Source organism: Vanellus vanellus, assembly GCF_965231255.1.
Source record: "Vanellus vanellus genome assembly, chromosome: 2".
Classification (NCBI taxonomy): Eukaryota; Metazoa; Chordata; class Aves; order Charadriiformes; family Charadriidae; genus Vanellus; species Vanellus vanellus.
Window position 1 is genome coordinate 123,916,208 of NC_138906.1, and position 26,937 is coordinate 123,943,144.

General features: G+C 39.1%; 1 protein-coding gene across 1 annotated transcript in view; it reads left to right on the forward strand.

Moving 5' to 3' along the window:
- SPIDR (scaffold protein involved in DNA repair) overlaps positions 1-26,937 on the forward strand; it is a 211,153-nt gene that overhangs the window by 45,647 nt on the left and 138,569 nt on the right. The window contains exons 6-7 of the mRNA XM_082479360.1: positions 11,075-11,331; positions 23,960-24,060. Coding sequence (XP_082335486.1) covers positions 11,075-11,331; positions 23,960-24,060 — 358 coding nt within the window. The remainder of the gene's footprint in view (positions 1-11,074; positions 11,332-23,959; positions 24,061-26,937) is intronic.

Below are 26,937 nucleotides of genomic sequence, written 5' to 3' on the forward strand. Positions count from 1 at the left end.
TGGAGGCATGAAGCCAAAAGATACTGGTGACCACTGTGGAAACAAGTCAACTATTGCTTTTTAAAGTGTGTTAAAGTGTGCAGACATGCACTGAGGCTCTTATTCTTTTTGCCTGTAATTGAGAAGCATTATATTAATTCTTTTTATTCTTCGTACTTTATGCAAGCTTTATAATCCTTATAAGGAATTGCTTGGTACAAATTAACTAATGTTTTTATTTCAGGCTCTTTTCTTTGCAGTTTCTGCATGCCAGTTGCTAGCCAGTTCTTACAGACTTGCAGTCCATTGAGTTTAATTGTTCAAGGATTGCATTCGATTACTGCCTTACTGGGACATTTCAAGTGTGTTTTTCCTGGTATGCTTTATTAGTAAATAAGCATACCACATAAACTTTCAAATATCTGTGATTGTCTCTGTGTGTCCTGTAATGTATATTATACCCATATGTTCTGTCTTACCTCAAACCAGGACACCGTATTATGGCAATCGTATTAAATATGTAATGTAACACATATGTATTACAGCACACACATGTTTTTATTCTAATCTAGATCTCAAAGGAGTTTTAATTGGTCTTCACTTTGAAATCTTTTCATGTACTGTGAACAGTCGGTGCAAATGTGTCAAACTTAAGGCATTATTGCAGAGGTTACCACCTCTGAATCTCTCTATAAAATGTGTATTTAGAACAACATTACAATTTTCAATTACAATGCCTTACCCTACTAATGGTTACTTTATTTTCCTTCTGCTAATCCAAAGTTTAGGCACATGATGTGAAAGAAAATCTGTAAACTTGTGTTGGGCTCCTTTTTCTTTGTTTTTTTCTCCAAACAGAATTAATTTCAGCAGAGTATGTTTAATGTATTTTTTTAACTACTTTTCTTGTTTGGTATTCTTTGGCTTACTTGGGAAAGCAATTGAATGGGTCTCCTGTTTCTTCAGTCTGCACAGAGGTGCTCTCATCATCGTTAAAAATCAGCTTAGGTGAAGGTTGTGCTTTTGTGTGTGTGTACGTGCACTGTCATCGCTAACACAGCAGTGGTAAGACATTTCCTGCCCTGAAATGTTTGCTGTTTAAAATACTTTTAACAGTGCAAAAACATGAAACAATGTTCTAGAAAAGGTAAGCTGTGGAAGCATTTCTGGAGAGGAGGGAAAGGGTCAGAAGAAGTTAGAAATGAAGAAGAGGGAAGAAATGAAGCGACTATTTTAGGCTTTGGGGGCAGTACTGCAGGCACTGTGAAGCAATAAATGGGGCAAAGGGGAGAACAGTCAAATGAGAAGAATGTGGAGTGAGTGGGAGTAGAAGAAAATGAATGTAATGCACTGCACTGCCTGGCAGCCCGGTGTCTCCTTAAGCTGCCAGTGCTGTAGCTGTGAACACCGGCACTGCTGGAGCTGGAAGCACAGAGTCTGAATTTCAAGATGTTTCTGTGTACCCCTGTGGAAATTATGAACAAAAAATTTCCACTAAGTGCTGAGCATTATTGCAGAAATGATGCTTGTATTGCATTTGTGTGTTATACAACACTGTACCAGTTGTTTTCTCTCCCTCATTTTCTTTTTTTTTTTTTTCCTTTTTCGATAAGTGCTTTTCTAAGGGGTTTCACAGGAAACTGCAGGCAGATCAACCAAAGATGAGAAGTTGGTGTGCATAATTTGTACTTCACTGAATATCTGTGTGCAATCTCTCATTTAGTTAGTTATTCTGGAATTGCTTCTTTTTGTCTCAGAAATAACATGCTTGCACTTACCACCTACTTTTTGAAAGTGAATACGTAATATGAAAGATGTTTTAAAGTCTTCAACTGTTCCCTGTTTGGTCTAAACAATAACATTATTGCAGGAGGTATTTTGTCATGGTTTCTTTTTTAGAAAATTTTTTTTTAAAAGCTTGCAGGATCGCTGTTCATAACTGTATAGGCTAAAGATACAAGAGAAGCAATTTTATAAGCAAAGATTTAATTTATTTAAATGAAATTATCTATTTGGAGTAAAAAAAAAAAAAAAACAAACAAACAAAAAAAAAAACAAACAAACAAACTTGACAAACTTTTGGGACTTATAGAAGGGCGAAATCCTGAAAGCTTGTCTGTTTTCCCATAGTTTATCTAGTAAAAGATATTAGCTCTTATTACAAGTATTTATTCTCTCTGAAGACTTGGAACAAAACAAAAGAGTTTCTGGAAGATGGACATGTATTTCCTCCTTTAACAGTTCCCACTGAATCCTGCAGGTGTTTAGGTGCTATAGGATTTAGCTCATAAATAATAATTTGGCTTTTAGTCATGCCTTTCAGTTGAGTCCTCTCGTTACATCCAAGCCTTAACCTGGACAATTACCACAGCATCACCTAGAATAGACACAATAAAACTGAGGTTTCACAGCCTGAATCCACTAACTTAAATAAATGAAACTGAGTGAATAACTATAAACAAAGAATGTGAAAGTAGGTTATCAAACCATGTGATAACATCTGTTCCTTGGAAACATGAAAGTAACTATTTCTGTTTAAGTGGTATTATAAGCTGACTACAATTTTCTTGTGTGCCCAAACTTCGGTGCATAATGTTGAGGGGTTTGTGCAAAATGGTGTAATTATCTGTGTGCCCTATCAGAGTCAGGTATTTATATTTGAAAACCTGGGTCTCTATCATCTGGAGGATCCTTATCAAGATGAGAGCTCAACTGCGTGGGATAATATGTAGTTGCATGAGAGGAGACCTGGTTCTGTCCCTGAATAGTTTGCAAGATGCAACATGTGAAGTGGTGTCTCCCTCCTCCCCTCTTTTTTCCCCCCTCCCCTCTTTTTTTTAAGGAAGGAATGGAGAGCAAGGGTTATGGTAATTCACTTGAATGTTGGCTAACAGAATGGATAAATTCATCCAAATTGCCTTTATCAGCCAGTCATTTTCCCTGGAAGAAACTGAAGTTGTTCTCATATGATGGAAAAAAAGGTTAGACAAAGCAGAATAAGCACTTGTATGTTGTCTGTGTATTGACATTTTTCAGCATTGTTGGGTCTATTAGAAGTTGACTATTACTCTGATCACACACTGGTGGAGAGATCAGTGGTAATGCAGAATATTAGGAAGTGATAAATTGACTTCTTAATGCTAAAGCTTTGGAACTACTAAAATGATGCTTTTAAGAGCTGCAGTTACAGCATAAATGCTACAGATGCCAAGATTGCAGCAGGGTTTTGCTTACACTCCATACAGTACAAATTGGTATCCCTTAACTGCTGTTGGGTGAACTGCTTCATGCCCATTTTGTACCTTAATAGCTCACTGTCCCCTACTATTCTGCCCTTGTGCCCAGCAGACAGCTATTTTGTTCTATCTTAACCTTCAGAATCACTGTTTAATTCTATATCTAAAGAGTACACTTAAAAATAAATGCAGTGCTTCTTGCTTTACTGACTTATTTTGTATAAAAAGGTACTTGGGCTGAAAAGACAGCCTCACCTGTTTCGGTTGGCTGATCTATGCCTTAGAACAACCTGTTCTGGGAGAGACAGGCTGGAACAGCTTGTGGATGTATCTCCAGAGGTATAGCCTGCTAAACCTGTTTGCCTTGTAAAAGCTGAGGTTTCTGCTCAGGATTAGAAGTTACAGCTTTGATTTCATCATCCTTGCCACTTGTGTATTCTTTACCTGGCTTTAAAAAAAAAAGTCACTAAAATACCATGTTTTCATTAGGTCTATAAAAAGTCCATTTTGTTGTGAATAAATCACTCTGCTCCAAAGTTTTTATTTTTAAAATATTTTTGTGTGTGTGTGCAAAATCTTATTCTAATATTATTATTTTTTCCATTCTTGTTTTCTGAAATGATTAGTACTGCGTGCAGGCTATTGCCTGCCAATGGTGTATGTATACAGGATTATATGTGAGAGAGCTCAAACCAAACAAAAACATGCACCTCTCCCTTACAAAAAAGAATGCACAACTAAACATACTGCATGTAATCCTAATCATCACCTCATTTTCCACTTCAAGGCAGTATGATCTACACAAGATATGGGAGATGATGACTGATGATACAAGTTACTTATTTCGTTAATTGTTATTTCGTGTGTGATATAAAACACCATTTTGTGGTCTTGTGTACTGTACTTCAACTTCCTCACTCTTTGAAGTGTAAGAGCGAGTTAACCTGTCCGTGTCGTGCCCCACACCTTTTCTTGGTTTCAGAAATCCTGCAGGAAGCCCAGCATCAGGGGGTAGCTGGTGGTTGGACTCAACAGCAGCTGTATTGTTCCATTAATTCCTGCAGTTATGTCAAAGCCTTTTCAACTTCTTCAGTCCACGAAGGCATCTCTGAAACTGTCCCATTTGCTTTTCATTTGATAACAGCTGTTGGTATTTTTCCTTTTAATTGAATCATACTTGGGGTAACCTTTTAAGGCAGTAGCTAATGCCAGTGTAATTTTTGACAGAGCTTGCAGAATAAATGGAGTCAAACATGGGTAAGACTTCCCCAGGAGCTCTCCAAAGGGAAGCCCAGCAGTGTAAGCAGTGGTGCTTCAGGTTTAGTAGCTGGCCTTCTTCCTCTAGAGATAATCATGAATCAATTTCCTTTATGATAAGAAGCACTTGGCTGCTGGATGCAATGAATCCTTTTAAATTAGTCATAGAAGAGAAGTCCTAACCACTTGTTTAAAGGTCTCACAACACCATTAAGAGGAGATGAGGGTGCAGCCTGTGACCAAATTCTGCTTTGAATAATTACAGTGTTACTGCCTACACTTCTCCATATTCAAGTAGATACAGCATTCTTCTTTGCTACTTGGCTTAAATGATTTTGTGTGCTAATAACTACTGCATTCCAGCCTAGGGGTGGTGGCATCTAGGAGATAGCAAAAATTCATTCCCATCTCCGTGTGAAGGAAGATGTTGCTCAAACTTAGCGGTGGCCGAGCAGTAAGAATGAAGCAAACCCTTTGTCAGCTCAGTGCTAGTTGCTCTTGGAGAGTCTGAGATGCTCGAGGTGGTCGTTCTTGTGCCCTTGAAGAGCGTATGGCTCTGTTTCCTGTAATGGCAGCCACAAAATGCTAATGTGTGTGGAGCAGGACATGTCATTTCCCAGCGTGCTGAACCAACCCCACTGATAAATACTTAGGACAGATCAGATGGTCTGAGTGCCTGTGCTGGGGAGGAATGCTGTACTTAGCTAAATAACTAGGCATTATCTGAGATCCATTTTAAATATATGCTGTCTGTGTAATAACACTGGGTGGTTGTTACAGATACAAAATTTCAGTTAATCTGCTGTGTCAGTTTGGGCTTGCAAGTCCAAAAATATCTTATTAGTGATTTATGTCTTTCACTGTTGTTCTTTTCTGTCATACGGTTATCTCTGCCCACGCACTGCTACCTAATCTTGTACGTTTTGCGTGTTGTTCCTGTGGTTATTCCGTGAGAAGAAAGCTTGGTGTCACCCACAGAGAGGCACACACCTAGCTCTGCACTTCAACATTAAGCTTCTTGTGTGAAGGTATATCTGAATTTTATCTCTCTAGAGTGAAAATAGCTAGTTTACCAAGAAACAAATTCTTCCTCAAGCTACTAGGAAAATATTTGGCATAGACTTCAGTGCTTCAGTTAAAGCTTCAGAAAACGCAAAGCTTTGAAGAGAACTGCAAGCTTTAAATCCTTTGTGTCTTTAATTATCTTTATAGAGTTGAATAATATTCTGTACTATCTGTGTGCACAATGCTTGAATTTTGTGTTGATTAATTAAGGGGAAACTTATTTCCTTTTACCTTTACCCTACTCCCTATAATCTTGCAAGCCAGCTTCTGGTGGAGTTAGCTTCAAGCATTCATTAGCATAGCCTGAGCCTTTGACATACTCCATTGTTGATTTATGCTTGTGAATATTCATTGTAGCAAATCCAGTGGCTTTTCTGGGTTTTTTTTTTTTTTTTTTTTTGGAGAGTACCACGCAAGGTATAAAATCTCCTTGCAACCTGTAACTAACCCCCTGGGGTAGAAGTTTGCCGCGTTTGAATCCCTTTGCATGCATGACAGCAAAGAGTACCAGTAGTGCAAATGCAGCATTGCTTGTCAGAAGGGAAGACTGTATAAAAGCAGAGGTGGTAGGATAGTTGCCTAAGTTCACTGTGTGGTTTGTTAATAACAGTCAGCTTCCACCCGTCTTGAGAGCTGTTATGAGAGGGCCGTTAGGAGAAATACAAATTAACTCTGAAAAGAGTAAGGGAATCAGGAAAGAGAAAAAGATAGTCCATGAGGGAACAGGCAGGGCATAATAGAAAATAATTCCAGTTAGAAGCAAAGATATGTGAAAGAACAAGTAGGAAAGGAAATGCCACAAGATTAATTTTCCTCTGTAAGTACAGTGATCAAAGTCTGAAACTCTCAAATACTATTTCCATTTCTGACATAACTTGGCTCTGTGACCTTGAGAAAGCCGGATTCCCTAAGGGTGCCATCTGAGAAACCCTGTTAGTTCTTCTGCCATTTGAGCTAAGCTATAGTAACGTAATAGGAGGGAAGAAATTTATTACTTTTAGGGAAAGAAATGACAGACTAAGTGACCGCCACCTGCAAAAAGTTATTTTGGTGTCTATATAGAATTTGATTACCATTTTTTTGTAAGAGGACATTCAGACACACTGCAGCATGCTGGAGCATCTTAGTTTCAGCTGATGAACTTGTTCAGAATATCTGTGAGCTCTTGTTGAGCTTCGTGCCTGCAAGATATCTTCATATCAACTGGAAAAGATTTACAACATTTTCTGAATGGGGAATGACTGAACAAGTGAAGGTGTTTAACCAATAGGTGCATATGCTGACATTTTTCCACAGGAAAGTTTCACTGAGTGATGTATCTTGGGAGGATAGCCAAGGGGGATGAGAAACTCTCCCAACTGCTCCTCTAATTAGCAATCACTGTATGAGAGTGCGTATTTTAAAAAATACAGATGTAGTATTTTTTTAATAGGATTGATATGTTAGCTTTTTTGTACGGAAAGTTTTGTACAGTTCTGCTTTCTGTGCTGAAGCTGGAAACTCAAATGGAAATGTCACACTTATATTAAGTTACTGCTATTTTATTGATAAGAAATATTGAGTGCTTATTAAAGTGATCAAATAAAGATATTTCTTGCTTCCATCATTACTGAAGTGAAAAGGTTTGGTTTTTTTTCAGATCCTTTAGAGGCAAATGCTGTGTAGATTGCAAAGGTACTCCCAAAGGACTCATAAAGTGTTCAAGGTGAAGCAACAAATAGCTGAAACAAATCTCTGGAGGGGGAGGGAGGGAGTACTTGGTCACAGAAGTAACAGCATAGTATCTTCTGTGTTGCCTGCGTGCAAAATCTAAGTGCATATGGAATGCTATCTTAATTTCACTGAAGTCAAGAGTTTTGTCTTTGAACAATTTGGGCCAGGATTTTACCATTTCTGTGGTTCGTTTTTTGGTGATTTTTTTTTTTTTAAGATTTTAAATTGATACAGGTAATCATACATTCTTCAGCAATCTTAACTGTTTAACTCATTCTGGTTTCTATTTTTACATTTGTACCATCTACATTAGCTAGTACCGGTGAGTGCTGTCAAAAATACATCATAAATTAATTCATCTTGAGAGTTCTCTTTTGATGCATTTTGATTTAAACATGCTTATCTTGAAAATTATAGGGTCCTGGACGCTCAGCTACAGTACTCACCGACTTCTTTGTTTTCCTGTAGCTAAATATTATCAGAAAAAATGGCAGTATTCCGTGCATTTATACTAAAGACAGTTTTCCTTAAAAGAAAGAACCATGAATCATAGAATGGTTTAGGTTGGAAAGGACCTTGAAGATCATAGAGTTCCAACCCCCCTGCCATAGTCAGGGACACCTCCCACCAGACCAAGTTGCCCAAGGCCACGTCCAGCCTGGCCTTGAACACCTCCAGGGATGGGGCCTCAACAACCTCTCTGGGCAACCTGTTCCAGTGCCTTACCACCCTCAAACTGAAAGCATTTAGAACCTTTCAAATTAAACTAGTCTCAGAGTAAATCTGTTTGTTCTAAAAGTGAACAAAATGAGCCATGTTTGTTGTCTTGGTGGGAGGGATTGAAGTCAGCCCCTGCATATTTTTTTCCATTCATCCCTTGCACATGGAAGAGTGGTTAGCATGATACAAAAGAGAGTGTTGTGGCAAGGCCATCATTGGAAGTGATAGGTAAATCTTAGTGAACAGTCTACTACCAAGTATTTGGAGTGATTGGGATATATGGGAGACAGTCATGGAAAACCTCAGGATGGGGATGATTAGATTGGGCTCAGGTTGAAGGAAGGGATTGAGTTGGGGAAACAGAGCCTGTGTGTGGTGGGGAGCAGTGTACCTTCAGCCACCATAACGGAAAATGACTACATTTTGAGTAACAAGCAATGTGGAAAAGTCAACTACTCTTAATTTGACACTTCTCTGTGCTTAGCAGTGAAGTCCTTCAGAACCTCTCAGTGGTATTACTGGGGATAGTATTTAAATTAAAAAAAAAAAACCTCTTGAAAATTCAGCTTTGTGATGTTTAAGATATATTGTAATCAGTAAATAATTTCTTCACTATTTATCAATGATTGTTTTAAAGTGAGCCTGAGAATTTTTTTTTTTTTTTTTTTTGCCAGCAGTCCACTACCATAAAGTTGGTAGACATGTCAGCTTGTTTACCGGATACTTGAAAAATCATGTTTGTATGTTTTTAAAATATTTTTCTCTTCAGACCGTGTTTGTGATGGTGGCTACAGTTAAATAATATACGGAATTGGAAGGCTGAGTTTTTGTTCTTTGTTTTTCTTCTCCATTTTTATAGCTTCCTCTTTTAAGAAAAATTTCCAACTGACCAATTAAAAAAAAAAAAACACCAACTAAAACTCTAACAAGCAAACAAACCAAAACAAAAACCCCAAAGTATGGTTTCCTTGGGGAAGTCAAATCTAAACAAGTATACAATAATAAATATTAGCAGAAGAATTAAGTGATTTATTAGACAGTCTTTACTTAGGAAAGCTTCTTAACTCTTACAACAGTCAGTGGGATTAAAGCATGTGCTCAACTTGAAGCACATCCCAAGGGCTTTCCTCCTTTGCATTCTCCTTGCTCAAAGAACTTCAAGTTTGCATCCTTTATTTAGGTGCAGTGTATATCGTAACAATTTGAGCAAAATTAAAGCATTCCTAAAGCAAAAGTGTGCCTTGGAATGGTGTTTTAAGAATGAAGTGCTTGGTCACTGCTTTCGTAGTGCTAGAAACCTTTTATTTCTGGCTCTTTTCCAATGTGGAAGGAGTTTGTTTTCAGAGAAATATTGTTGCCAAGGGACGAATGTTGACTGTGTTGTGTTTAAAACAGGCTGATATTAATTACATTCTTTTAGCTATTCTCCTTCTCTGGATAACTTTAAAGGGTCCTTCCAATTTCCAGAATACTTAGGTAAGCTCTCAGAACATGAACGCAGTGTCTCATCATTTACGTGAAGAATGTATTAAAGAACTGGCAAGAGCTGAACTCATTGTTGTGCACAGTTGAGAAACGTTGGTATCAGATGATTACACTAATTAATAACATACAAAGCATTAGTAAATGCAGTGTTTTCCCTCCCTTTCCTCTTTTATCTTTAAAGTCTATCTGAGCCAGTTGTCAGACAACCTGTGTGGAGAGCTGTTTGCTGCATCAGACCAGAGGAACAGGCTAATTTCTTTCAGGACCTATTCTGCGATCGGGGCAGCATGATCTGGAGCAAAGTCAGTTTTGGGGGTTTTCTGGTTCCCCATTGATAATGTGAACCTAATGTTTTGCATTGGATTTTGGTTCTTTCAAGGGTCAGGCTGAATTACTTGCTGCTTCTACAGAACAACAGTTTTGTGCAAGCCTCCTTGAGCTGGGCTAGTGTTGGTGGTCCCAGTGATGGGACTGTTGCTGTGCTCACCCCACCAGAACCTTCACAGTAGGTTTTTTTTTTTTTTTTTCCCAGCTAGCTCCTGAAGACTAAGCCCAGCTCATGTTTCTTAGTCTTCTGCCTATTTCAGAGTTTTAGATCATTTTGTTCTGTACTAGGTAAAATGTCACTTTCACAGTATTTTTGCTTAATGCTCAGTACTTCAAGAAATACAGGGTCAGGAGAACATAACATACATAACTGTTCCAACCCAGCTGCCTTGCCCTGCTTGTGCAGGAGCCCTAGAGGAGAGTAAAACAAGCTGACCCAAAGCAGGTGGATTTTCCCTGCCAGCCCTCTCCTCAGCCTTCCACATCTCTTTCCAGGCTTGTTTTTGGGCCTTCTCATCCTCTCCTCTCATCCCTCATTTGGTGGGATGAGTGTGTCCTGTGAGTTTCTGGGAGAAAAGCTTCAGTGGGGTTTTATGAGTCTGAACCCCAGCCCTGCTTGCTCACAGCCCTGGCTGCTGACCAGTGATCAATCCTCCCTGGAGCTACCTGCATGCAGCCTGATAGCTTATGCTCAACTTCTGAAAACTTCCTGGGAAGCTAGAGGTCTGCTGGACATGGGTGAAGGCCAGCTTTCGTGGTCAAAATCTTGTTTTAATAAAAGCTGACGTACTTTTTGCCAGCTATGAGGTCTCAATAGAGGCATGTGTTTCTTCCCTCCATTCAGGCTATGGAAGGCAGCCTTCCTACTTACTTGAATCCCAATGGGAAAGCTCCCTTTCTCTCAGCTCTCCTGCCAGCCACAATCCCTGTCACTCGTTAGCCTCTTTCTGCTTTCCTGAAAACTTGCTTTAATCTTGACACTTGTCTGGAAACTTCTCCTGATAGAGATAAGCATTGGCTTATTGTTTTGATAAATTCTCTGGATTTAGTTGTTTGAAAAAATAAATGCTGCTGATCCCAATTGTCCCTCAAGAGAGGGTCCTTACATTCAGGAGTTCATGTTGACTTACAAAAGATTAATGTGCATTTACAGTGAAGTTGTCCAGGTTATATTAATCAATAAATTTGCATTCAATTTATGGGTTACTAGGGAACATAAATAACTGCCTACATAAACCTGTACTATCTCATTAGCATTCTGTTTAAGTAGCTTTATGTTTTTATTTGCTTAGACAACTTCAACAGAAATTTCTGAGTATTCATCCGATAATGACAGTGTGGGAGAAGGAGAGACAGGCCTGGCAACCACTACTCCAGGATCTGCTAAGAGATTATGGTCAAGGTCAGGAGTGGACACAAGGGATGTTACAGCACGACCGGCCAGTGAGTGGCTGAAGTCTGCGCAGGCCCTTCTCCGCACCCCCGGGAAGCAGGTGGGCAAGACCTCCCGAGCCCCTGCCGAGTCCGCGAAGAAGAGGAAGCTGCTGAGGTAAATGTGCTGTCCGCCGTAAGGAATTTTTTTTTTTTAATTGTAATTAACAGAATACTTACAGAAGAGTAGGAATGCATTTCAAGGTGTTGTGGTTTAACCCCAGCCAGCAACTAGGAGGACGCAGCCACTCACTGACTACCCTCCCCACTCCCAGTAGAGTAGGGAGTAGAGGGAGAAAAGGGAGCGGGGAAGGAAAAAAAACAGCTCACAGATTGAGATAAAGACAACTTAATAGAACAGTAACACAAGAGGAAAATAATAATAATAGTGATAATAATGGTAAAAGATTGTAAAAAAATAAAGTGATACAACACAAGTCGCTCTCGCCACCTGATGATTGGTTGCCCAGCTCATCCTAAACAACTATTGTGAATTCCAGCCTGCTGGCCAACCCCCATTTAGATACTGAGGATGACATCTATGGTATGGAATATTCCTCTGGCCAGCCTGCCTTGTCTATGTTCTCTCTCAGCTTCTATGGGAACATGAAAAAGTCCTTGACTAATGTAAGCATTACTTAACCCATATTGTTTTAGTTGTTGCTATCAGCATTATTCTCATACTAAATCCAAAACACAGCAGCTACTGGAAAGAAAGCTAATTCTGCCTCAGCTGAAACCAGGACACATGGATAAATATTTTGGAGATGCAAATTCCAAAAACTTAAAGAATGTAACTTATCTGTAAACAAGCAAACAAGGCAAGAAAGAACTCAGTTCATTTTTAAAATCTGTGGTGAAGGCTCTCCATCTTGAACTCCTGTGTACAAATAGATATGGTTTTTGCACTTCTAATAATGCTTTACACAGTGCCTTACAGATGCGTAAGTTGACATACTTCTGTTTTAGCTTGTAATAATTCCATTGCTTTGTGCCTCTCCAGATAGTCTGCAAAAATGCTGTAGCTCTCATTATTATTTTTTTTTTTGTCCTCTCCGGATTAACAAGCGTAAAATTATCCAAAAAACTGTAGGAAAGGCGTGGATGAGCAATAGTGCTGAGTAGTGCAAGACAGTGATAGTTAGGCAAAGGTGGGGTGTATTTGTTAATCTGAAATTTAAATCTCTGTGACTAAATTAAATACAGTAAAATGATATCTAACTGCTGAAAGAAAACAGCCGGAGCCTGAGCAGTGGAAGCCTGATGTTCACAATTCGCTATTTCTCTAGCTAATCACAATGCAAAAATGGTCACTTCCTGTACTGAATTAAAGAAAGTTGCTTTAACTTAAATGATATATGTGAAGGTATGCCTCAAGGTATGGAGACTACAGTTACAAATGGTGCAGCTGTAGGTATCTATTGTATTTTTAACAATGTCATTCATTCTTACTTTTTTTTTTACAGCTGATTCTATGTACAGTAACCAATCAATCAACTACTTAAAAAGTAAATGTTCACTTTGGTTAAATAGCCATACCTTATTTTTCTCTAAAAATGTTCCTGGCTATTTCAAAATGCTGACAGAGGGAGCATATTTGAAAGTCCTAATTACTGACGATCTCTACACTTAAAAGTGTTTTGCTTGTGCAGTCAAACTTTATTTCTTGTTACTTTAAAAACATAGACACAACTGTACTAGGTCAGGCCACAGCTGTAACCCCTCCAAAATACTTGTTAGTGGCCAGAAGCAAGTATGTGTGAAGGTAATAAGAACAGGACAAGCATATAGCGGCATTTTGCCCAGATGCACTTCCAGCTTTCAGCAGTTTACTGCTCAGGGGCTGTTTGTTACCGTCAGTGGGTTTGTCTTTTCATGAGTTTGCCCAGTAGTTTTCTGAAACAATAAAAACTTTTGGCTGCTGCAATAACATCCCAGGGTTAGGAGTTCTGTAGCTTAAACGTGACTTGAATCTGCACCTTCTGGCTTCATTTGATGACCTCGATCAAAAATACATTTTACAGCAAAGATACTCTAAAACAAGTGTATAAGAGAATAAATAGCTTTAACAATAAACAAACCAAACCAAAGAAACCACAATGATATAGAATGTAATCTGTCTCGAGTGGCCAGAGGATCAGAGCTTGCAGGGTTTTTCACTCTTCCATCCTGTGGTTCCACCTTGGGTTCCTTTGGGAACAAGGACGCAGGCAGGAAATTCCTCAGTTATGAGATTTGTTTATCTTGTTATTTTGCTTGTCCAGGTAATTGTCATCTTTTCGCTCTTCCTGTTCAGGACATTAATTCCACATGTCTCTCTTCCCATTCTTGTTTCAGTGGTGTGCTAACAGTGGATATACAAGTCTACATCCTCGATAGGAGAGCTCAGGGTTTTGTTGCTGTGGATTGAAGGCCAGTTCGGGGAAATGTTTGTCAGCTTCTTGATTCATGAAGTGACAACGACTTCTTTCTGGTTACATAGCAGTTGCTAGCTTGTCCTTTCTCCTTCCTTTCCATATCTGCTGTAGATGGAAGCCACAGCAGAAAAAGCAGCGAGCAGGTGAAATCATCTTGCAAGCTGGATCTGGTCCACGGGCTCCCACTCGGACCATTTGGAACTTTGCAGTAGGTGAAAGAGAGACCAGAGCATCTGCTTAGCTGCGCTCTCTTTTTCCAGGCTGACAACTAGGGAAGCATGGTTTGAGCGGAGATGGTGCAGGTGGTAGAGCTGCTGTCTACCTATACGAGTTCCTGTGCAAGAGGTTCTACTCCAAATCCAGACTGTATTAAGTATGCTTACTTTATGGAAGTGGCCTGTTGTAGGTAGAATAGGCCTCTTCTGATTTTGTTTCCACTTTTAAGAAAATAGAAATTATTTCTATTTTCATCTCTTTGCTGTTTGAGATGACTAAAGCTATCTTCAAAAATAGAGAGAATATTTTTTAAAAATTTAGCTTATATTTTCTGAAAAAAATCTTATACCATGTGTAACATTCTCTTCCAAATTCTTTAGGCACCCTGCAATCTGCATTTATATTTGCATTACCTGATAGCAGCTATGCTCCTATTACCTCAATGGCTACATTTTTCTATGCAACCTCAAAGAAAACCACCTAACATTCCCCCCCCCCAACCAAAAACAAAACCAAAAAAACAACCCCAAACAAATAAACAAAAAAAAAAAAAAACAAACAAATAACAGAGCTGTAACAGTTTGTGGGGAAAAAATTAAAATAAATTATTTTCTACTGTCCGCTCCTCCTGGAATCCTCTTGGTGCTAAAATGAAAATGGATAGTTGCCTGGATGGGAGGAAAGAGTATTGTTTGCTTGATCCTATTACAGATGTAATAGTCATACACTACAAAAATTAAGATGTAACCTTGTCATGGTTTAACCAGCCTGTGCAGCCACTTGCTCACTCTCCCCAGTTGGGATGGGGAAGAGAATTGGAAGAGTAAAAGTGAGAAAAAACCTTCATGGGTTGAGCTAAAGATAGTTTAATAGGTAGAGTAAAAGCCATGCACAGAAGCAAAGCAAAACAAGGAATTCATTCACTGCTCTCCATCAGCTGGCAGGTGTTCAGCCATCTGCAGGGCTCCATCACACATAACAGTTACTTGGGAGAACAAATGCCATCACTCTGAACGTACCCCCTTCCTTCTTCTTCACTCAGCTTTCTATGCTGAGCATGCCATCACATGGTATGGAGCATCCTTTTGGGAGTTTGGGTCAGCTGTCCCAGCTGTGTCTCCGCCTAACTTTTTGTGCACTGCCAGCCTACTTGCTGGCAGGGCAGTATGAGGAGCAGAAAAGGCCTTGACTTCATAGCAACAACAAAAACATCAGTGCTCTCATCACAAATCCAAAACATAGCACTATAGCAGCTGCTAGCAAGAAAGTTAACTCCATCCCAGCTGAAACCATGACAGAAGTCTTCAGAAGTAAGCTGATTATGGATTATTAACATAAATTCTGCTGATCCTAGTGTTAGAAATTTGAGCGTAAATTCAACAGCTTTGAGTGGAAATAAAATGAGAAACACGTCTTTGCCCCCAAAAAAAGTGCACGATATACAATGTTGCTATGATGAGTGAAATTTGAAGGGGCACATCGCAATCCTCCTCTATTAGGAGTTAAGTGGGGTTTCAGAAAATGATTAGCGTCTGCAGACAGGAAAGGCGTGACAGAAATGGTTCCTCCCCCACCATGCCTACTGACTGGTCTATTCTGTGCCCTCTTGCCAAATTCTCATGTGTCTTTATGTATCCCCTGTAATGTTAGTTTTTGTTTTCAAAATTGTTCTGGTGATCAGGGCAAGAGATGTTGGATTTAGATGTTCCTGCCCTTTTATTCCACCACAAAGTTTCAGTTTATCATCTTGAGTCAACACTGCATGGGGAAAATAATGCAGGAGATTTGCAGACCTGAGGGGAGAGAGTATATACTGCAAACAGTTTTCAGGAAGCTGCTCTTTTTAGATTCGGAATTCTTGTTAATGCTACAGGGTGAAATGTCTAAACTGTACTAGTTCCAAGTCTCTCGAAGCTCTCTTCTCAAAGAAGGGAGTCTCAAAGTTTGTAACACAGATTAAGCCAATAACTGGCTTCACTCAGTATTTATGAAGAAGAAAACTCAAAATGCACGCACTCAGCTTTTCTTGTCTATGAGTAAACCTTTCTTAAAGGTTTTATGAATCGTTTGCTTTGTCTAGTAAGATTTTATTTCCATCAGGAAAAAAAAAAAGTGTGGGTTTCAGTGCAGGAAATGGATATCTTGAGTTATATAATGTTAACCCTATTTTTAAATCTGTCACGTTGCAAGAGCTTTAGTTGTGAAGAATAGCTGCTTTAGCTTTTTGTTTGTTGTTTTTTTTTTTTAATATTTGAGTGGTCATTTTTAGTTTAACAGTAAAATAACATCTTGGGAAATTCTGTTTAATTATCTTATATCCACTTGTGTACAGACCACTTACAGATCTGATCTGCTAAAGATAACTTTTGTTATCAAAATAGGAGAAAATTACAGAATGTCCTAGTACTATGTGCAGTAAAATGAAACCCGGTTGTCACGTGAAGCCAACTGAGCTCCTGAAAATAAAGGAAATTGCCAAGGAAGGAAGGAGCTGGCACAAATGAAGCAGGCTTTTACTCTAAAATTGGGTCTGTTCTTTCTTACATGCATCCACAAGTAGCATGAGGGTGTAACAGCAACAGACTGTCATGGTCTTATGCTGATTTTAACTATTGGACTAAGTTTTCCTGGCTAGTGAATTTCTTGTTGGATTAGGAGAATATAACTGAAGAATGTCATGGCTGTACTACAGATACACCACTTGTAGTCAGTGACAATATACACAGGCAAATTATTTTTCATTTACTGAAAGTTAAAATGTCTTTTCTTTTTTAGAAAGTATGGATAGTTTCACTAAGCTGGATGTTTGGTGTTAACAGGAAAAAAACCCCACATTTATTAAAAAAAACTCTCACTTTCCTTAAAGTGACAGATTTCTCTAGTTTCACATGTAGTGGTTTACTGATTGGAATGGTTTAGCAGGGTACAGTTGTTCCCCATCTGAGAGAAGTCATTTTGGTGCCTTTGGCTTGTTTAACCATGGAGCTTGCTTTTCTATGCAAGATCTCAAGATTTTTCTCAAGCAAATCTTCAGAACTGAAGGGAAGGGCTTCCCTTATCTCACGGGACATGGGTCTTCCCCCATCAAAACTGGTTACTGCAGACTCTTCTTTTTAACTTTGTTACTCTATTCCATGAGAAATTGTACATGTGAATCTGGCACTTGGTTTTTTTATTATTTTTTTATACTGGCCAAAAAAGGGATAACTTGTTTCTGGGAAGAATCTCCTTATTAAATCATCTTACTTCTGCTGAGAGCCTCTGCTGTAGGAGAGGTAGGACAATCTGTAATTTTTTCTATTAAGGAGTCAGAAGAGCCAGAGAGCTCTGATAAACTTTTCAGCTGGGGGGTAGGGGGGAGTTCAGTGGCTGGTAGGAAGGGGTGATCAATGTTTTGAAAACTTACCAATTTCCAAAGATGTTCCTAAATTCTTTCAGATTTTTTTTTTTTTTTTTTTTGGTGAGAGAACTTGGCTAAGTAGAGGCATGGGAAAATCAACTGCCTATAAAATTTCGCTTAAAAACTTTCACTGGAGGCTGTATGGGGTGTAGAAAGTGCTGACCCACCCTGTTCTCAGTTATGACCCTGATCCGGCTTACATCTCTTCCTCTACACTGTCCAAGGCAACTAGGACCTGGAAACCAAATCTCACCGCACAAGAATGGTGAAGCTTTGGTGTCTATGACAAAGAACTATTTTTGATTTGCAGGAGTAATTGTGGTATAATGTCCAGACACTACTTGCAAAAGTTTAATTGTTAAAGGTGGTATTGAGGATGTCTTTAGTATGTGCTGGTTGGAACTTACAGCTGAAGACACTGTAAATTCTCTAGATGGTCACTTCTGTCTAATGCAGTTGCTCAAAGATATCTCTGGTTCTCGCTGTGCTCTGGGGACTCATGAGAATGGTATCTTTGTTCCACGTGTGTTTTGTGGAGGTGACCTCCTTTGTGCTGACAGACTATGTGGACTCAAAGATTTTTGGCTTATTGAACTCTTTTAAGAGAGGCTCCAAATCCTTGAATCCTTAATACTCCCTAGAAGATGCTTTCAGAGTGTCTGCCTGATTTGGCTAGTGTTAAAAAAGAAATAAATCTCTGGATGAATACAGTAGATCAGAGTGGTGAAGTGTGAGCAACTGGTGTGCAAGAAAATCCAGCATCCAGTGCAGTTTACTAAATCACTGCATTGCCTGTCTACTCAGTTTTTATTTTTTCCAAATAAATGTGAAATTAATGCTGTTTTTGTGTTGGCAGACGCAACTGGTGCTTCATAGCAGTGTGTTAGAAATTATGATTTGTGTTACAGAGCAGATCTTCCATTTTCCTTTCATTTTAGGTGTGTACCTCAAGTTACTGTTGATTTGACATGTAAATTGTGGGTTGGGAGAAACACTGATTCCTTTCCAAGGGAAAGACCCCAGGACTTGTAGCAAAGTATAATTACGTGGCAAGTTTTATAGGGACTTAAAGTTACCGCTGTCTACTTTGGTCTTCGCTTGTTCTATCACATAGGAACAGCAATGGTGTTATGCTTTGATTCCAGAAAAGTAGCCCATGTTTAACAAACAGAACAATGCCAGCGATCATGGTAATGGTGGTTCATCCAAGGTGAAAGTTTATAAACCTAGCTGTTGAGTCAGAGCTTGAGTAGAGCTGATCTGTAAAGCTAAAATTATTCTTTCTGATCCCTTATTACTTCACGAAGTCAACAGCTTTTCTTCTGTGCTGGAGAGGACTTGGGCCTCTGCAGAAGAGACTTGCGCTTGTATGGCCAACATTTTCTTCAATCATGTCTTTCATACGTACCCATGCTAGTTTGTGCACTAAAGGAACACTTGGTAGTGACTGTCAGCATTCAGTGTTGCTTATTATTTTGCAAGTTGTAAACTAGCTGATAATAGCTGATGGGTTTGCAGCGTTGACAAATTAAATGCCAGCATGCTTAGGAGTCCTTTTTTCTTCTTTAGCAAGCACCCCATGGAGTGGAAATGGATAGCTGAGTGTTGCAGTCAGTTACTTCACCAGTTAACTTGGAAATATGACAGGAGTTCTGTCCTTGATTTGAAAACAGAGAAGGATGGAAGTTGCCCACTCCTGAGATGCGGATATATATTTGTGTAACCTATAGTGGTTTGAAATACACGGAGTCCTGAGCATAGTGTGTGTGAGGAGAGAACTCAATAATGAGACGCTTAAGTGTTCACTGTGCTTAAATTCAAATGAAGTCTGGAAAGGAGTAAACTTGGATGAATGTGGGGTTATTTTTGGTAAGTGCCCCACTGAATGAAAACCTTAATAAATAAACACAGAGAGATCGCCAGCACTTCAGACAGATTGAAAATGACTTTTCAAAATACAGCCTACTTACTTTCTTTTTTTTTTTTTTTTTCTTCTTCTATTAGCCTCATTGGAGTTGGAAGCTAGGGACTGGCAGCCTGAGAGTCACAGATCAGGCTCAGTGTTATCTTTTGGTGATGCTTGTCAGATGGTGGCCCAAAACTCTTCAGGCTTGCTGTTGAAGCTTGTGGAAAGCGGCAACCAGCAGAAATAGAGCTTTTGTACTAGATGTGGAGCTTTCTCATGGTCATCAAAGCTGTCTTTCATGTGGATATTGTTGGACATGAACAGTAATGGCAATGTGTTGTTTTAAATACAGTATTTCAACAAACTCAGATTTAGTACGGAAATAGGACATGGATTTCTGCTTGTTACATCTGTCTGCCTTCAGGGATTTAAAGGAGCAAAACAGTTGTACTGAAGGTTTCATGATTAAAAATAGAAAGGTTGTGGGCAGTGGAGATTGTATCTGAGAAGTTTGGCTGCACTGAATAGCCTTTGCATTAACAATTTGCCAAATGTGTTCAATTTGCTCATATTAAAACATTTTGGGGGCAAATTTGAAGTGCTGGTCAGTAAAGTATGCATCTCAAATTACAGCTTTTTGTTACTTAAATACAGTTTGTCCATTCCCTTGATTACAGAAATCATACATTAGTAATCAAAATATATTTGCCAATTATATATACACACACCCCAGATGTTGGGTTTGTCACTGAGGACAATTAAATGCATCATAAGGGCTAGATCTGTGTAAAAGAAGGAACTGAATATCTTTCTCTAAACTTCTTGAAGCCACTAGATGGATAAATAAACACAGACTGCAGATTAACCAAGACCTGGTACTGTAGAATCTAGTCTCCACTCTTGATGCCAACAAAAACTCTCATATCTGGCAAAATTAATCCAAACAGTTTCTGCAGCCTGAAAAGCCAGGAAAGCTAGGGGATTTTTCAGAGGGATAATGTGTGGACAGTGAAAAGTGAATATGATTAATCTCTACCTTGTATTACCAAAATAAGCAAAAAAGATACTTCCATATGGACAGTGGGATTGAGTGCACTCTCAGCAAGTTTGCCAACAACACCAAGCTGTGTGGAGCAGTCGACAGGCTGGAGAGAAGGGATACCATCCAGAGGGACCTGGACAGGCTGGAGAGGTGGGCCTGTGCAAACCTCATGAAGTTCAACAAGGCCAAGTGCAAGGTCCTGCACGTGGGCTGGGGCAAACCCAGTGCAAATACAGGCTGGGCAGAGAATGGATTGAGAGCAGCCCTGAGGAGAAGGTCTTGGGGGTGTTGGTTGATGAGAAACTCAACATGACCCAGCAATGTGCGCTCACAGCCCTGACAGCCAACCACATCCTGGGCTGCATCAAAAGAAGCATGGCCAGCGGGTGGTGATTCTGCCCCTCTACTCCACTCTGGTGAGACCCTACCCCAGGTCCAGCTCTGGGGCCCTCAGCACAGGAAAGACCTGGACCTGTTGGAGGAAGTCCAGAGGAGGACCACAAAAATGATCAGAGGGATGAATACCTCTCCTATGAGGACAGGCTGAGAGAGTTGGGGTTGTTCAGCCTGGAGAAGAGAAGGCTCAAGGGAGACCTTATAATGGCCTTCCAGTACTTAAAGGGGGCCTACAGAAAAGATGGGGAGGGACTCTTGATCAGGGAGTGTAGTGATAGGATGAGGGGTAACAGCTTTAAACTGGAAGAGGATAGAATAGATATTAGGAAGAAATTCTTTACTGTGAGGGTGATGAGGTCCTGGAACAAATTGTCCAGAGAAGCTGTGGAAGCTCTGTCCCTGGAGGTGTTTAAGGCCAGGTTGGATGGGGCTTTGAGCAACCTGATCTAGTGGGAGGTGTCCCTGGCCATGGCATGGGGGCTGGAACTAGATGATCTTTAAGGTCTCTTCCAACTCTGACCGTTCTATGATAGAATCCATGCCAAAAAATGACTGTTAGTCCCAGTAAACCCAGTTAACTCCCAAAGACTGAATGTAAAAGTTCATGAGGTATTTAACAATCCACAGATGTGCAACTGGTAATAAAATAATAGTAACTTTAACATTTTAGCTTTTTTCAAAACATGGAGTTGGTTCTTACACTGAAGCTGGCACCTGCTTGATGCTATGCTGTGCATTGCGTAAGCTCTGTGTAATTCTGTCTTATCGCTCATCTGCACAGCCATGAGTGACTCTGTGTAGTTCACAGTATCTCACAGCACGTACCCAAGCAGTTTCAGCAGTGTGGGCACCTGTACTGTATGAGAAAGTATTAGTAGTTTTCAAATGCTGTTGTCATCAAGTCTGTTAGAAAATATATATAACAGAAAGCACCTTTTTCTTTGTTTGTTTTATGTGTTTGAGTTAAAAAGAGGGTTGATCCTCCTGGGTTTGGGGTGGTGTTTAAATTTCTTTGTTTCTACCTTTTGAAACAGACCATAAACTACCAACTAACTCTTTTGCCATAGAAATTCCTTTTGTGCATGGCGTGTCCTTGAATTGTATTTTCCAATTTCACAATGTATGAAACAGACATTTAAAAAGAAAAAACAACAACCAAAAACATTTCCAATGACCAGCTGAGAACCTCTCATAAATGTATTCTTGGTTGTATTTTATATTCTGGAACCAAGCAGATGCAAAATGCTTTATGATGTTTTCTGTTTAAACTATTTTTAACTACACTTGGAATGTGAATGGAAGGGTGACGATTAATAAACATCAATGAATCTTATTAGCACAGAGGGCTGCTGAGGAAAGGCAGTTTTACTGCTCATGGACCTTTGTGGTAACTATTATCCTAATACAAACATAGTTAGCAAATTAGTAATGAAGTTGTAAGTGTCAGTGAGACCCTCCCTGGTAGGCATATCAGGCCTGAAACAGGAATGGTGTGTTACTGTTATGTGCAGTAGCCATGAAACCAGGAACTTGCCTTCCTTCATGCTGCAGGGTGTTCCTGCCATAGGTGAAACAGTAGTGGGCTCACAGAAGGGTAGGAACTGTCTTGCCCACAAGTGTTGTGATGCAGTAATGCTTGAGTGCTCAAGTTTTGGGCAATATGTGGTTGAGCAGAGTGTTATCAGCAAAATAAATGATCCTGCATGAAGTTCTGTGCTTTACTGTGCTGCTTTTGGTACCAAAGCTTCCATTGCACTTCTCTGTGTCTTAAAGTCTGTGTTGAAAGCAGGATTAAATAAGGTTGTTAAGCTTACCTGGAAGTTTGCCGGAGCCCAAAATTTCCTAAATATTTCTGTTTGTTTTCCTCCTTAATATAGCATGTTTTATAGCTTGTTAAGTATGGATTCTTTATTTTGGGGGTTTAGGGATTTTTTTCTTCCCCCAAAAGATGGTAATTTAGGGTCTGAGGTTCTCTCTTCTCTGCCTGAACCACACCAGCCGTAGAAGAGATTGCAGTAATGTAAGCTACAAAACCTTTATGGATCATTCTGGGTCAAATGTAGCCCTTGTATTTCAGCACTTTTATTTTGTGATCTTTACTACGAAGATGTTGTTTATTACTAAGATGTTTAGCCATGCCATCTAATAATTCTTGTGATAGTTATGATTTTTCAAAGTACATAGTTACTAGAAAGTCAGCTGAGACTGCTAACTACTTTTCATATAACCTGTTTACTTGTCTGCAGGTGAAATGGCTTAGTAACTGCTAACCAAAGAGAGATTTTTACTGCCTACCTGAAGTGCTGCTGAGCTGTTTTAGCTCTGTCTTGGTTTCCACAGGTGTGAGTCCTCCCAGTTTCACATTTGTAATGTGAGGTTTACCAAGCTATTTGGCTTTTTTTTTCCTAAAACAAACAAAAAAAATGTATTCATGTGCACAAATAATCGTAAGGTGGTTGTATGTTATCTCCACTGATTCCTAAACCAATTTCACCCAAAGACACATTTCACCTTAGTAGAAATCTTTATTGATATACTGGATAGTACTTGTTGTAGAAAAACTTACACGATAAGGAAAGAATGAAGTAGGTTTTTATGCAAATAACTTCTCTGAAGCTAAAGAAAAATGGTGAAGTACTCCCTTAGTAGCCCAAAGCTCTTTGTAGTAGCCCAAAGACAGTTTCCAGCACATGCGTCTTTTTGTTCTTAAAGTGAGATATTCTGTCTTCTGGCTTTGAATCCAGGGGTAGGAATTGCTTTAGTGTTACCTTAAATGTATTTGTGCTAGATGCCACTCCTCTGCTCCTCACCTTGGGAATGCTAAATTAATTCCATCTTGGAGAGCGTTCAGACCACTGAAACTGCACACTTGACCCAGCTTGTGAAATGAATCATAGGGTCAAGTATGGGTAAAAGAATATTTTTGTGATCACTCCTTGCCAACAGACAAACAAATCTGTGAGGGGAAAAAAAAAACCCTAACCTGTTATAACTGGTGGTTATACTGGTTTGTTTTGAATACACGTTTGTCTTTAGTATCTATAAGTATATGTGCATAAGTGCAAAGAAAAGTTGGAAACCTTTTGTTACAATCCTTGTGTTGGAGACAGGGTTGAAAACATGAAAATTTTGGACACCCAGATAGTGAAAATGGTTTAGTGTGTATATTGACTGTAAATGTATGTTTTATTGGGAGTATATCCATCAGAAAATCAAAGTTAGGAGAAATAATCTGCAGAATGTAATTTTACTGTATATTTCTGTCTCTAAGGGTCAAAGCATACATGTTCCATCTGTCCTATGGCTTGTCACTTGGCAAACCAGAATACTGATTCTTGGCAAAATTGAGCATTCTTTTATTCTCTGCAGGGGTGGGCTAGCTGAGAGGTTATGTCGACTGCAGAACAGAGAAAGATCTGCCATTAGCTTTTGGAGGCATCAGTGTATTTCAGATGCTAAAATCCCCTCAGGTAAGAAGCATATACATATACTGCTCTGTGAAAGTATATACTTACATGTGGGTAGATATGTCCCGTATAGGGGTACAACTGAAGTTTATATTCTCTGTGTTTGTTGCCTGACATGGGTTTAATGCTCTCTTGATTGTCTTCTGAACTCATATCACATTTCAGCTAAATATGATGGCTTATAATGTCTCAGTCATCAAAGTGTTTGAATGTAAGGCATAAAGAACTTGTTTTAAATAGCCTCCATCTAGACTCTTCCCAACTCCTTGATTTCCAGCATCACCTGGGAAAACGGTCTTTCCAGCAGGCTGTAGGACAATTCAAGGTTTATTTTATGGGTGTGCAGATGGGTTTTTAGTTTTTGTTGCTTCTTTGTAACCACCTTTTCCTCTTTCTTTGTTCATTTTTCTTTGGTTTGAAGTCAGCTGTATTCATCTATAAGTGCTGAAGTTGTGGATGACAGCTAAAATGAATAAATAGAACACGACTGTGAAATGGGTGTGAAGCATGACTACATTCACTTAAAAAGAAGGGGGGAGAGTTATGCAAATCAGTTACAAGTGACTCAAAACACCTTTCAGTAGTGTTTCTTGAGAGAGAATGCATTCATAGAGTTTAAGTGTAAAGAAATGGTTAGGTTTTTTAATCAACTTGTGTTGACTGTAAGATAGCATTTTTGCTCTGTTAAGCTGACTGCTTGTTTCTGAGCACATAATAACTTCCGTTTATTTTTCAGAAAGTCCTCTGGTCTTAATTTGAAAACATGTGGATGAGCGAATCTATCACTTGCCTTGAGAGTTTGTCCTTAATTCCACTCCCAAATTTTTAAAAGTGGGTTTTCTTCCAAATCTCAGTTTGTCTGGCTTAAGTTCCCCTCTTTTGTTTCTTGTAAAGCCTTTCTCCATTAGATTAAAAAGTTCTGTAGTATGTGGCATTTTCCCTCTCTGGCACTTGCATAGCAAAATTACGCCGCCTCACAATTTTCATAAACTAAACAGACTGAGCTCTTTAAGGCTCTCTAAACCATTTTCTCCAGTCTTCAAGTGATTTACATGGCTTTTTACTGCACCCTCTCAAACTTTTCAGCATGGTCTTAAGAACAAGAACAGCTACTCTGTATGTATTCTTCCAGTTTTAGTCTCATCAAAACCATTGGCCAGCTCCGGTTCACTACTCAGCCTCCTGTATGTTCAAGGCCTTTAATAAGTGTTTGAGTCTGGTTTGGCTTTGGTCACAGTGCGATGCTGGAACTTCACATTCAGTTGATTGTCCAGTATGATTTCATAACTTCTTTAGCTGTTGTTTTCTGAGATCCAGTTTCCCACTCTCCACCTACCATTTGTGTTTCTTCTGCCTAAACACAGGGAAGTATTTGTGCTGTATCCAGGTCTGCTTCATTTGAGTATGCTCAGCTAACCGTGCAGTTCAGATCATTCTGTATGTCAAGCCTGTCCCCTTTTAGTCGCAAATTTGATTGAATTTGTGGTATCCACACAATTTCTTATATTATTTTTTAACTTGTTTTTGTGTCATTGATGAAACCATTTAATAGTATCAGTGTTTACTTTCAAGTCCTACTGGAACTGCTCAGACTCAATTATGATTCTTAACTGTTAAAAACCTCTAACTGTAATTCACAGTTAGTTCTCTGAAATATTTTTTTTTCATTCCACTTAAAGGGTACATTACTGATGGTGAAAATGGCCTTTTTTTCATATAAAAGTTATACAAGTTTTAGGGCCAACAGTTTGGATTTGATTTAAGCTAGTCTCTCAGTTTCTCACTGGAGGTTTAGATGGCTTACATCCTGTGTCACTTGCATGCTATGTGTTCAAAATGCCACCCATGTGGAATGGCACAAGTTATATTTCTGACCTTAATTCCTTACTTATTTTTCCAGTCCCTTTGCCTAGATCTGATGTCAGCTAGCTGGTCTCTGGTTATTGTAGGTCACTTTTTTTGCCCTTCCTGAATACTAGCACAATATCATCATCCTTTCAGTCTTCTGGAATTTCCCCAGTATTTGAAGATTCACTAGAAAGTAACATCAGGGAACCAGAAATGACTTTAGCCAACTCTTTTCAGAACTACTATGCTGAAAATAATACAGGCATGCTTACTTAAAACCAATCAAGTCTTTTGCATGTTGTTTATCCTCTGCCCGACTTACTAATGAATAGGAGGTTACTTTATCATTCTTACATGGTATGAGGACATCCTCTCACTTCTTCTGAAATATGGAACAGAAATTGATATTGAATAGGTCTGTCTTTTTATTAAAATGAATATTTTTAGTGTTCTCTGGAGCAATGGCTGATATGCCAATATTCTTTTTGTCCTAGCTGTACATGTGTCATTACAAAACCTTGTGTTTGGCTGCTCACCAGTTTATTAGACTTTAACTCCTAGGCTGAAACATTCCATGCTAAACCTCTGCCTCTGGCTGAATTCCTTTCTTTGATTATTCTGCTTTCTTTCAGAAAATGAGTCAGAATTAGTTAGCGTTTTATGAGAAAAAGGCTATGGGAAAATACCTTGCTCTATTCTAAAGTACATTTAAAAAATTCTTATGAGTGTCTTCAAGATGATTTAGTTTTGGCAGAAGATGAGCCATTTCTGGGATATGTCTTTTTTCATCATGGGGAAAATCTACAAGAACTTGGGCAAGTTAGAAGTATTTAGGGCAAACTACTGTTTCCTTTACACTGCAAGCATTTGCTAAAATTTCTGAAAGATGCTGAACATGCCATGATTTAGGAATATACTTCAACTTCACAGCCTAAATTTCACTTCCAATTCCCAGTCTTATTCCAAAGCATGAGGATGATAAAATGATCAGTAAAATAGCTGTGATAATATTTTGGGGATATTTTTTCATCT